A 12007-nucleotide genomic window follows, 5' to 3' on the forward strand; every position below is an offset into this window, starting at 1 on the left:
ACTATGAAAATTAACGGGGCTGTTGGTCGTTCCTACGCGAGATCCCAGCGATCTTAATCTACAGAGATTGCTTAGGAATTGAGTTCTGCGCGCCGGAGTTTTAGAGTTTGGAGACGAGCTCGCACGGTATCGTGGAACGGAGGGACGGGGAGTGATCGACGGAGGCACTTTACCTTGGACGTGACAGACGGCAGACGAGCCAGACGCGACGGAGTGGCGTTTCTGATTCCCGAGGATTCATTGGTCGCATGGCAGGTGGACCAGGAACAAGTGGTTCCCTTCTATGGCTCGTCGATGAAATAATACGGTCGGCTATCATTATGCACGCATTTATTTCCAGTGTCCCGGGCACGTCCAATCCTGGATCGTGATCCATGCGAATGGATCCATTATCTCAACAGCGTGACAAGGCTGTGGGCAGTCTGCTAATGCGGCAAGGGACGGATGTGACGTAACCTGAGGTCACCCACGCAAATGGCGCGCGGCTACGCCGCCGCGCCGGTGTGCCGTTTCGTCGTCGCCGTCGCCGTCACCGTGGTCGTCGTCTTCCCCGCTCCAGCGCTCCGAACTGATCGAAATTCAATAAAGCCCCACCTCCGACAGGAAAAAGCTCGTTTAATCCATCGTTTCCTGTCCTCCGATTGCTCTTTTCGCAGCGCAGGTCGCCGAATGGTGGCTGACTTTTCCCAGCACCTCTCGCGAGACCAAGAGCCCAGGCGGGAAACTCTCGGCGAACGTCTCACGATGCTAAATATCCCCCGGGCGGAAGTGCACGTCTTCGTTACGAGAGGCCCGCGAGCAATTACGGCGCTAGGTGGGAGGATAAATAAGAGGAGAGAGCGCTGGGGCAATCAACGACACCTATTGCGACTCAATGACGAAGAGATGTGCTCCTACGACGATGTTCCTCAGCCGAGTATCGTTCGCTAAAAGGATTCGATAAAATTAAATTGGCCCGTCAACTGCCAGTGAATCGATGACAGTTATAGCTCCTTGAAATTTAGGCCCATTCGAAGAGCGCGGCCCCGCATCTGTCCAGCGGATCGGCCGTTTCTATGTACCGCTGGGTTTAGCGAACCTTTAATCGCCACTCGAGCTACCTTAATTCCTTCGAATCAGCTTTGACCACGAAAGGCGCGGCGTTGAAAGGACACAGACTCGGCCGGCTGAATGCGCGTTTAATTCTTCCGTTCGCCACGAAAGACCGAGGGGCGATTCTGACAATAAGTGCGCGGCACAGGATCGCGCTGCAGCCTCAGACTCTGAGGTCATCTAACTTTCTTTCAACCAGCCGGGGAACGATTTCCGCTAAATTGCTCTCTGACGATCTGAGAATTTCGCCTGGTTAGGCACCGGCGCGGACCGGAACGCTCAATGGCGCCTGTCAAACCTTCAAGCTCCACTTAGCCAGCCCATGCTGCCATTGAATCGCCAATAGTCACAGCCGTACAGCAGGTTTTCCCACAAGCAGCCTGATTGCGTTTCGGCTGGTGTGCATTTCGGGCCGAACGGGTCGTGCGCGGCATGTGGTTGTGTCGGAGCGCAGGAACGGCGCTAGAGGAGCGCACTTATCCGCCGTACACCACCGACACAGAATCGTTTGGTACCCTACAACACTCCCCCCCTGTAGGCCGGTGTTACCCCTTCCCGGTTGCCGCGCTCGTTACCGCTGCTGTTCGGCGTCGTATCCGCTCGGATTGAGCGAGGCGGAGCGATTACTTGGTTATCACCGCAACCGCTGCAGCACTCGGTGAGAGAACGTTCCACGGTGGACCAGCTCCGCAGCAATCTGCACCTGACCCGATCGTGTTCGCTCGATTTCGCGGCTCCCGATAAAGCACCGGCGCCCCGCGGCGATCCCGCTGGCGACAGATCGTTCGAGGAGCGCGCTGCCGCAGGATTACCTCCCCTTTCGACTCCAAGGGAGACCGGGGGTGCACCTGATCGGCCACTCGCTGGCACTCGGTGGAGCGATCGAGTTGAGGATGAGAGTTGCGTCGAGGAGGCGGTGAGTCTCAAGAGCAGCGCGCAGGGAGAGCCAAGAAGAAGGGGTGGAGAGGAGAGAGACGGTTGAGGAGAGAGGCTGAGGATGTGCCAGCGGCAGCGCTGATCGACGCGACGCAGAGCCCCGATCGCGAGAGTGCCGCGTGCCGATTAATTGTCGCAGGTGGTGGCCGATGGTTGATGAGTGTGGGTGATGACAGATGTGTTTTGCTGCCGTGTTCCGTTCGCCGTCGTCGTCGTCGTTGCCGTCGTCGGTCGCGAGGTGTGACTCGCCTCTGGCATCGCGTGCTCGCGTCCTCTCCGCGAGACAGCCACGGTGTAATCGGTGAATACGCGCAACCGAGATCGGATAAACAGAGAGAAAATGTTCAGCGCGTCGCGGATCCATCAGCTCCTGGCGATCTTCCTCTGCTACCAAGGTGAGTCCCGTCGAAACCCCTGAATCCTCCCCTATCCGCGTCCCCTGGTGCTGTTGATATTGAACTCTGCGCCCGTTCAGCTCCGACTCGCTTCACGGTCGCGCGTAATACCGCGGAGAATTAACCAATTCGCTGAAATTTAGCTGAGGCTATTTTACACGGGTTATCACGCAATGTTATCGCCAACTGCGTCTCGACTACACTGTTCCTTTCTTCCCTTCTTCCCTTCTCCCCTCCGTCGCCATCGCGGCGAGTTTTCGCGGGTAACGCCAGTTTCGCTGCTGGTAATTCGCGTGTTTTTCATCTTTTTCAGCTTCCAGCTACAGCTTGATACTGGAAGAGGAGAAGGAGCCGAATTATCTGAACGCAGGGGTGGGAGAGTACGCGGTGTTCAATTGCGATTTGGACTTCCCACACGAGACACCGATCCCGTACATCCTCCAGTGGAACCGTGATGTAAGCACAGCGTAATTCATCCCCAAACACGCGGGAAAAAGACTCCCCCGGTTCCGTCCGTAGCGCACTTTTCCCCCTGGAAAACGGCTAAGACCGTTTGTCGATTGTTACGCAACACAGCGGTGGTAAATAATATTACTTCGGGACACTCTAAATCTTGCGGGACGCGTTACCGCCGATGACGCGATTTGCGGTTTCCAGCTTCGACTCATCCGTGTCGTTTCATCAGCTTTGTTACGCAAAGAAAATCGATCGGTTCCTTCAAGGAAAAGCTACGACGAACCAACTAATTATCCGGGAGCAACGGTGTAAGATTCGCAGAGGGAATGTAGGGGCGGGTTTGCTAGCTGTTGACGTAACCGTCGCGAAACGGATGGGGAGGAAAGAAACGTGCACGCAGAATGACTGATTGGCGATTAAAAAGCGTTAAGTTGGCTAAACGAAGCTCGGTGCTTGGCTAATCCAAGCTCGAGGTTGCGGCTAGCGAGGAGGTGCAACAGGAGCGGGAGCAGCGCGCTCAACCGCGCAGAAAAGTGCGCGCTCAAGGCAGAATAGGTGATTCGATTTCTTCGGGGAGTAGATCTAATTCAATCCGCGTGGGAAGCGCGCGTGTGTCGATCTTGATTTCCGTGGCTTGAAGTCTCGATTTCGAGTCGTCGCGCGTCGACACGATAGTAATGCGGTTGCGATTGCACAATTCCGCACCGCGACTCCCGCCGACTATCGCGTCACCCTCGGTAGCCGAGCTTTTCCAGTTTCCTCGCGAGAAACTCACGTTCATCCACTTCCACTTCGACGAAGCATGGAGGGAGGAACGTTCGAGAGCCTGCTTAGATTGCTCTTCCGTCTGCTGGTCCGTGTAAAATCCTCCTCTTGGATTCTTGGACCATCGAGCAATGTTGCTGAGACTAATGTCCGTCAAGGAGCAGCCAACAGACCGGCGTCCACGGCGGTCCAGCCGCAAGTCGAGCCTGAGCGCTAAAAGGACGTCGGCGCATCGCGTTGATTTCCGGTTCGGTCGGAGGAGGCGACGTTCTTTCGCGGATGTTGCATTGGACGCGCGTGCAGCCGCACGCCGGAAACAGATTGAGCGTCGCGCATGGCTACCGCATAAAATCAAGTGGAACTTAACCTGATTGGTCCCTGATGCGTATGCAAAACAGGTGCCCGTTCCCTCTCTGTCTGTGGAACGGTGGTAATTGGAGTACGGGACGCAAGGCTGCATTATATCTAGTCACGGCGAGTCCGCGACACGAGGGGTCCAACCAGTGGGTCACTGCTAACGCATTGTCAGACGATTAGGGACGATTAGCGGCCTTTTCGCCAGCCCCGTTTCGACTGCGAGGGCTCCCCGGGCTCCGGTGTTTTTCATTTTCATCGGGGGACTCGCGCGTCGAGTCGCGTCTGCGATCTTCTCTCCCTGGAAGAAGGAGAGAAGATGGAGCAGAAATCCCACTAACCCGGACTCCACCATGTCACAGTCCCTCCCTGTTCCCCGTCAGACGTTCCCGCGGTCAGGCGGCGATTATGAGATCGGCTGTCTACATCGGTTGGCCTCGCGAAGGTAATCGGATACCAGAAATCAAGTTGGATCGATAAATTAGCTGGAAAATGTTCTGTAATTCTCCGAGCAGACAGAGACGCGGGGGCAGGGGAGGGTGGGAGGGACGAATCGACCCTTCTGCCAATGGGAGGGTGGGGGGTCCAACGTTACGTTTTACGGAGAACCGTCACCACTCGTCCATGCAAGTGGAAGAGGATGAACCTGTTAGCGATGCGTCACTAGTGCGAATCATCCTCTGATACCGGAACAGAAGTTGACCATCGGGGCCCATCGATTTATTCCAGGGTCGAACGATCTTCTCGTGGTATAATGGAGAACCTTCTGTGGGCCTGGGCTTCGAGGGCCGCGTCCACCTTCTGGAAGACGCCAACGGCCGATCGTACGGCCAGGGAAGCATCAATCTCACCAACATCCGCGAGAGCGACCAAGGATGGTACGAGTGCAGGGTCATCTTCCCCAACAGGACTCCAAATTCCAGGAACAATGGAACCTGGTTCCACCTCGCTATAGATGGTAAGGTCGCTCACTTTCTCGTGTCCTTTTAATCGGCTAATTCGATAACAGCAAGTGGCGAAGGGAATTAACGTAGTTAAGTGGCAAGTGACTAACCCTGAGCACGGAATTGGGTCACGCTGGTCTGCGGACACTAACGCTGGACGAAGCAGAGGCTTATGCCCGTGAAATCTTGCCAGATTTTCGGCGAGGAGGAAGTAAGCGTACAAGACATAGTTCAGACGTTCCGTCGCATACACATATTTTTTAATCCATCTAGAGCCCCACCTGAGAATGACCCACCGTTTTAACCCCCACCGAGCATGGCACAGCTAGAGTTCCGAGGTTCGCTCTACGAGCCGACCCTCTTTATGGCGCGAGATCAGAGTCGATGAATCACTCGTTAACCCAGACGGAATTCTGGTTTTTGCCGGTAGAATTCTGTTAAACGGTAATAGAGAATTGAGTCACCGTGGGGACGACTGACGACGCAATTGGCCGTGGGGGATATCAATCGTAAATATAATGACCCCCTGGTATAGCGCAAGCCCGCTCGAGATCGTTGAACAATGATCGGCCGATGATTCTAAACAAAAGAGACGCGCCCCTTCCTGGAAAATCTGGAAACCAACGGGCCCCGTGAAAAAATACGCGATACCCATCGTTCGTCACCGACTCGACATAATGCCTCTGTCACGCACCGATTCGAAATAACACTTGCGTTTTGTGCACAGCTCACTCAAGCAAAACGGCGCGTCGATTAAGGGGGAACAACACCTTGAAGCCCGGAAAAAAGTGCAATCTTTTTGAATTTTTTGCTAGATATCCATACCTCGTAGGAAAGCCATTTATATGGGGTTTAAATGTGCGTGGAGTGGACAGTATTTTAGAATTTTTGTGTGACAAAATATACAGTTTTAATCAAGTTATAGAGGTCGCTGTAGAGCGCGACGCGTCGAACACGATTTGATGGTTTCTCACTTTATTCACGTCGCGTTCATCTGAGAAAAAAAGGAGAGCATTTTTTTAATCTATATTAATGTAATTACAGTTAAGCGTACGGAAATTAAAAATAAATTATTTTTACTATTTTTCCCACCCCAAAATATATTGATTTTTTCCTTAAAGTGACTCGAAATTTTAGAACTTTCCCCTTTATGCTCCGCCATTTCTCCAAAAATTATTGTAATTAAATTTCCGTACGCTTAACTGTAACTATATTAATATAGATTTAAAAAATGCTCTCCTTTTCTTTCTCAGATGAACGCGACGTGAGTAAAGCGGGAAACCATCAGATCGTGTTCGACGCGTCGCGCTCTACGGCGACCTCTACAACTTGATTAAAACTGTATATTTTGTCACACAAAAATTCTAAAATACCGTCCACTACATGCACATTTAAACCCCATATCAATGACTTTCCTACGAAGTATGGATATCTAGCAAAAAATTCCAAAAAATTGCACTTTCTCCGGGCTCCGAGGTGTTGTTCCCCCTTAACCGGCGCACTCGATGTGCCTCGATCGATTAACGCGTTGCAATGTTGCTCACGACTAAAACCGTATTAACGATACCGAGTGATTAATCCTGCTATCGCCGGGCCACTAAATCGATTTGTAAAACAACCAAATTATAATCCCGCTGACGCTTACTAACCTGACACTGGGCAGACTCGTTAAATCGTTCAACGCAGGTGCGTCGCCGTTCCCGACGTCTGTTCCAGGCGAGAATCTACTGGCGGTCCCGCCCGTGAACAGGACCGCAATGGAGGGTGAATCGGTTAGCTTTGATTGCGTGGCTAAAGGAGAGAAGTCAGTGGTGAGCTGGTTCCGCGAGGGCGTAGAAATCACAGAAATCGAGGTAACCGAAGTGGCAATTTTTACCCCTCCGATCGCTCAGGCGCTTAGGCTCAGAGGTACGTTTCGCGACAGGATCTCAAGAGGAGAGGGTCCATCGGCGAGGATGGAACGTTGACTCTCAACTCGGCCGCCATGGGGGACCTGGGGGAGTACAGCTGCGTGGTGACCGGTGAGAATGGGGACCAACAGAGTGCCTCTGCCTTCCTCAACGTTCAGTGTAAGTAAAAGGATTTTAATCTGCCTTTTGGCCCATCCGAGTGTCCTACATACATACGCGCACACACGCGTGCAAGAATGTGCCTGCCAGTTGTGCCGGAGGGTGGAATAGCGTACGGGGCCGTGATCGCACACTTTCGCCCAGGAAATGAAATAATCACGCGAGCACGATAATGGGAATTACCAACGAAGACAACTGACGATAATGGCAGAGTAATCAGAATTGTCAGAGGCAACTTGGCTCGCGTTCCACCCACCAGGCTATTGTTCTATCTCTCCGTCGCTGTTCGATTTAAAGAGTGAATGGTTCTGCGTTCCAGACAAGGCGAAGGTTATCTACGCTCCCCGGGAAGTGTACCTGCCGTACGGAAAGCCGGCCCTCCTCGACTGCCACTTCAGGGCGAATCCACCCCTGACGAACCTGCGTTGGGAGAAGGATGGATTTCTCTTCGACCCTTACAACGTCCAGGGCGTGTTCTACAGGAGGAACGGTTCGCTGTACTTCAGTAAAGTGGACGAGACTCATTCTGGGAGCTACACCTGCACCCCTTACAACGTGCTGGGCACAGAGGGGCCCAGCCCAGCCATCACAGTGGCGAGTATTTGCTTCCCCGAGCTGGGTCTGCTGGCCGTTCAAGCTTCCAATTCGTCCGCCAACAAAGGGAGAAAAGAAGGAATCCGAGTTCACTGCGCCGAAAACCACGCTACAAAGCTACAAAGAACAAGACGATAGTCGTTAAGACCATTGACCAGTCGCAGACGAGTGTTAACCGTTCCTTTATTTTCCACTTGTAAACTTTCAGAAGCTCTGCGACCGTTTAATGTACCAGCATCCACCGTGCATCTCGCGTTCGATCCTAATTGGCCAACATTTATCGACAGGTCGTGCAGAGGCCACCACTGTTCACGGTGAAGCCCCAGCATCTGTACATAAGGAAACTGGGCGAGAGCTTGGAGATCCCCTGCGACGCCAGGGACGGTGATCAGTCCCATCGAACGGCGATCGTCTGGTACAAGGTGAGCCCCGAATACTGTTCCGCGTCGTCATTGAGAAATCTCCTTCTTTCCGTCTACTAATGGTGTCCCATGCTGCTTTGAAAGGACGGTTCACCGGTGCCGCCTGACAGGGCCATCTTAATAGGTGGTAACTTGACGATCGACCGAATTCAGGAGCAGGACAGAGGGTTGTATCAATGCGCAGCCAGTAACGAAGCCGCGACGGTGGTTGCCGACACGGAATTAATGGTCCTCAACGTTCCTCCAAGAGCACCGTACAATTTGAGCGCCAACAGCAGCAATAATGCTGTGACGCTAACGTGGGTGCCGGGATACGTGAGGCCAAAGATGGATTATTCCGTCTGGTAGATTACCTAACTTCCCCAACGAACGACTGTGACGCTTCTCTGTTATAATTAAGCCGGCAAGTAACGATTTCTACTTGCGATTAGGTACAGACCAACCGACAACACCGAATGGAGGACCATGAAAATCGTGTCCAGGAAAATAACCGAGGCGACCGTGAACAATCTGAACCCAGGGCGAGAGTACGAGTTCATGGTGCTGAGCCAGGACAAGCACGGCGACGGGATGTTTAGTAAAACGTTGCGAATATTCACTCAGCCTCGTACGTTCCGCGGCATATCATAGGATTATGTAATTTCCGAAAGCTTCGAGTTTCAAAATGACACTGATGCAACGAATTTCAGATCTGATCGACGAGAACTCGGCCTCAGAGTACCGTAGTCCTCCAGGTAGCAACAATACGATTATCAATTCTCGAGTATGTGCATAGTTTCTGATCGATGTAACAAGTGTTTTCGTTCGAAAGATGAGAGAATGGGACCGCCACTGAACGTCAGGGTGCAAGCCACCGTCGAGGGATATTTAGTCACCTGGGAACATCCTGCCTACGGGAAGGAACAAGTCAGACTGTACGTGGTGAGGTGGTTCAGAGGACCGTCCGAGCGACTGTATGGAAGAGCGGAAACGACCGACACTTACTACTTAGGTAACTCCACTAATTTAGGGATAACTTCCCCGCAGAGTTGGGCATTAACTGTATAAAACATTATTTAAATAACGGATCAAATAAAAGTTACTTTGACTTCAGATTATTCGAATAAATAAAGCTACTTTTTTAAATTTTTCAACTTTAACTTCAACTTTAACTTTAACTTTAACTTTAGGTTTAGCTTTAGGTTTAGCTTTAGGTTTAGCTTTAGCTTTAGCTTTAGCTTTAGCTTTAGCTTTAGCTTTAGCTTTAGCTTTAGCTTTAGCTTTAGCTTTAGCTTTAGCTTTAGCTTTAGCTTTAGCTTTAGCTTTAGCTTTAGCTTTAACTTTAACTTTAACTTTATTCGACACAGCGAATAATTTTTTTCGACTTTTATTCGTCATTCGATATTTTCATTTATATAAATTTGTTGCCCATCTCTGCTTCCCCACGATTCACGAACATATATTCTCCACGCTGTTACAGTGAAAACGTTAGAGGAGGAGAGCTACTACACGTTCGAGGTGGCCGCCATGTCGATCTCGGACGACGTGGCGACCAGCGAGCGAGTCAGCCTCGAGGTACCGGCCTACCGCAGGAACAGAGCTATTTCCATGGGAATCGTGGCCGGGATCGGCTTCCTGGCAGCGGCCCTGGCCGCCATATGGTGGGCGAGGAAGCGCTTCTGCCAGTCGCCGAACGAGAAGTAGAGGAGGCTCCCGTGGACCGATCTTTCGCACGTGTCGCGAGACCGTTAGCAATGAGCACGCATATTTATATCGTACACATCGGTACGGTCAGCCACAGACCCCGACTTCCCTAAAGTAGCGGTACCGATAGCTGATAGAGCACGAGTCTCGTTTCCCCGAGAGGATCGCGCGTCGCCTCCTCGCAGAGTCGCGTGCCGCGCGATCTTCCGAATCGCATTTCTCGTTGCCTCGCAACCGTTCGTCGCGACTTCGCGCGAACTTATAATCGTTACTGTTAAGTATGTAATATATTACGACGTCGATCGTGTAGACGTAGTCAGGTGGGGGTAGAAGAGAGAGAGGGATAGAAAGAGAGAGAGAGAGAATCGAACGGTAGCAACAGAGTCGTGGATTATGTATCTGGGACGGTGTTTAATTTACTGCGTTTACGTACACATAAGTTACTACGAGTGTTCTTGCATTGCATCGTTACATTATGTACCGTTTAAAAGCTTTATTAGATAAGTGCACGTTTATTAAGGATTAGTTCTGGCATTTGATCATTACTCCCGGGTACAGAGCTGCGAGGGACGCGCAAATTTATCAGCGCGGAGAACCCGCGACGCGTCTCGAAGGCTAGAATTCTAACTCGGCTAGAACTATATGTACACATCCTATACGTTTTTCTATTGTAAATAAATTGAGTCGATTATCTGGTACGCGCCACGCCTCCCCCAATGTTGGCCACTTGGTACGCAACACTTGTAACAACTGCAGAGCATTCGACCACCTCCCCTCCTTCGCGTCTACCACTTTTCAGAAGCTCCCCGATGGAAATCCAGACCTACACAGTGCATCGGAGCGTAACGCGCGACGCGAGACTCCGTCGCCACGCCAAATTGTTTAGACACGCCCGTTAATCGGCTTCTGGTCGTCGTACGTTTCGTCCGTACAAGGCTAGGATCACGGAACAAGGGGTGTTCTTACAATTACAGGACTTTGACTGGCTTCGTAAGCGGCTACGCGATACACCGCGGTTTGGTAAACATCAAAAGATGAGTCACTTCAGCAGCCAGCGGTATGGAGATATTGAGGAAAGAAACGAGTACTCGCATCGTCGATGATATCACAAGGTTATAATAGCGATCACGGGTATATCTGATAAACGCCATATGGCAAATCCAGGTGCCAGTGCGACATGGATAATCGCTTAGAATCATCTGACACAATTTAACGAACTAAGTAACTCAGTGATGAGCAACCTTTGGCCCGTAGTGGGCCAGAAGAGGAAACCCACTACTTTACGCGGACCGCAATATTAAATACTTAAATATACTAATCAAAGAATTTTAATTTACGGGGTGAGTTTGTTACTTCTAACATAGATTTACGATCTAACAAATGCGGGGCCGCGGGTTGCTCATCACTGATTACTAACTAACTGTGAGCAGAATTCCCGGGATATCGAAATCTCGACCACCCGTATTTCTACGCCTCCTACATTCAACAAGAAAGTTTTCTACTCCGAATCGACGTTCGATTTCTAAGCTCTCGATACGGCGAACTTCTCAAGATACCGGTAAGTTTGAACAGTTGAGGCTCTCTCAGATTTATCTACATCAAACAAGCTGCCTAGCTGGCCGATCAAAGTGCAAAATTAAAAGTCCCGATCTCTACCGTCGGCACTACTCGACCGTTGAAACAAGTCACCGCTGCGCACGTAGATCTGTACGTCGAGATCGCTGGAACAATGCAGCTTATCATTCGACGAGGATCTAATAAACATGCCCACCAAAATAACGCGCCGTCGAATAATTACTCAGCCAGCCTGCTCTCATTTGCTCGCTAAACGGGCAGACGTAGCACGATACCCTTCGTCTGGCTCACTTGTTGGTGCACAGAGGGAGGGTGAAAGAGGGCATTCGCGCGAACCGCGTGTTCGAGAGCTAGCAGAGAGCGGATAAACGCTCGAGGGTCGGTCAGAGTTCGTCGGAACGGAATTGCCGGGTCAATTAACAGACAGAAGCCGCGTCCTGGCGGCCGCTAGCGAACGATGCAGACGATTCCGCTTGGCAATGAAGAGATCAACGGCTTTGAACTACATAGATGAAGCGGCAAGGGAGGGTTGGGGGCTACCGATGCTGGCGGGGCACTTGCGAGGCTTGCTACCTGTCGCGAAGCTAGCCCCTTGTTCTCCTCTGACAGGCTTACCCGTAGTTTCCGACCGTGTCTCGCCCTATGCACTTGTGCCTCGGCCCCGATGGTCCACGCGCCGGTGAATTCCCAACACGAGTGATAATTCTGGCACGAAAGTAGAT

General features: G+C 51.5%; 1 protein-coding gene across 2 annotated transcripts; it reads left to right on the top strand.

Annotated features, from left to right (window-relative positions):
- The first annotated feature begins 1711 nt into the window (after nucleotides 1-1711).
- Bdl (borderless) lies at nucleotides 1712-10408 on the top strand. 2 transcript variants are annotated; one of them, XM_076817251.1, is made up of 12 exons: nucleotides 1712-2423; nucleotides 2737-2879; nucleotides 4728-4956; nucleotides 6629-6795; nucleotides 6867-7011; nucleotides 7331-7605; nucleotides 7893-8027; nucleotides 8112-8371; nucleotides 8459-8634; nucleotides 8717-8761; nucleotides 8839-9018; nucleotides 9487-10408. In XM_076817251.1, the coding sequence occupies exons 1-12, from the start codon at nucleotides 2369-2371 to the stop codon at nucleotides 9708-9710; spliced, it is 2034 nt and encodes a 677-aa protein (XP_076673366.1). In that variant the 5' UTR covers nucleotides 1712-2368; the 3' UTR covers nucleotides 9711-10408. The 2 variants fall into 2 exon arrangements, with proteins under 2 accessions (XP_076673366.1, XP_076673367.1); XM_076817252.1 differs by having other exon boundaries at nucleotides 6659-6795.
- Nucleotides 10409-12007: the final 1599 nt, after the last annotated feature.

This window comes from Andrena cerasifolii, chromosome 7 (genome assembly GCF_050908995.1).
Source record: "Andrena cerasifolii isolate SP2316 chromosome 7, iyAndCera1_principal, whole genome shotgun sequence".
Classification (NCBI taxonomy): domain Eukaryota; kingdom Metazoa; phylum Arthropoda; class Insecta; order Hymenoptera; family Andrenidae; genus Andrena; species Andrena cerasifolii.

Excerpts from the sequence above, each read along its gene's own strand:
- Bdl (XM_076817251.1), top strand. The coding sequence starts at position 2,369 with ATGTTCAGCGCGTCGCGGATCCATCAGCTCCTGGCGATCTTCCTCTGC. Across the intron at positions 2,424-2,736 it reads GATCTTCCTCTGCTACCAAG|CTTCCAGCTACAGCTTGATA; the intron begins GTGAGTCCCGTC and ends CATCTTTTTCAG. Across the intron at positions 2,880-4,727 it reads TCCTCCAGTGGAACCGTGAT|GGTCGAACGATCTTCTCGTG; the intron begins GTAAGCACAGCG and ends GATTTATTCCAG.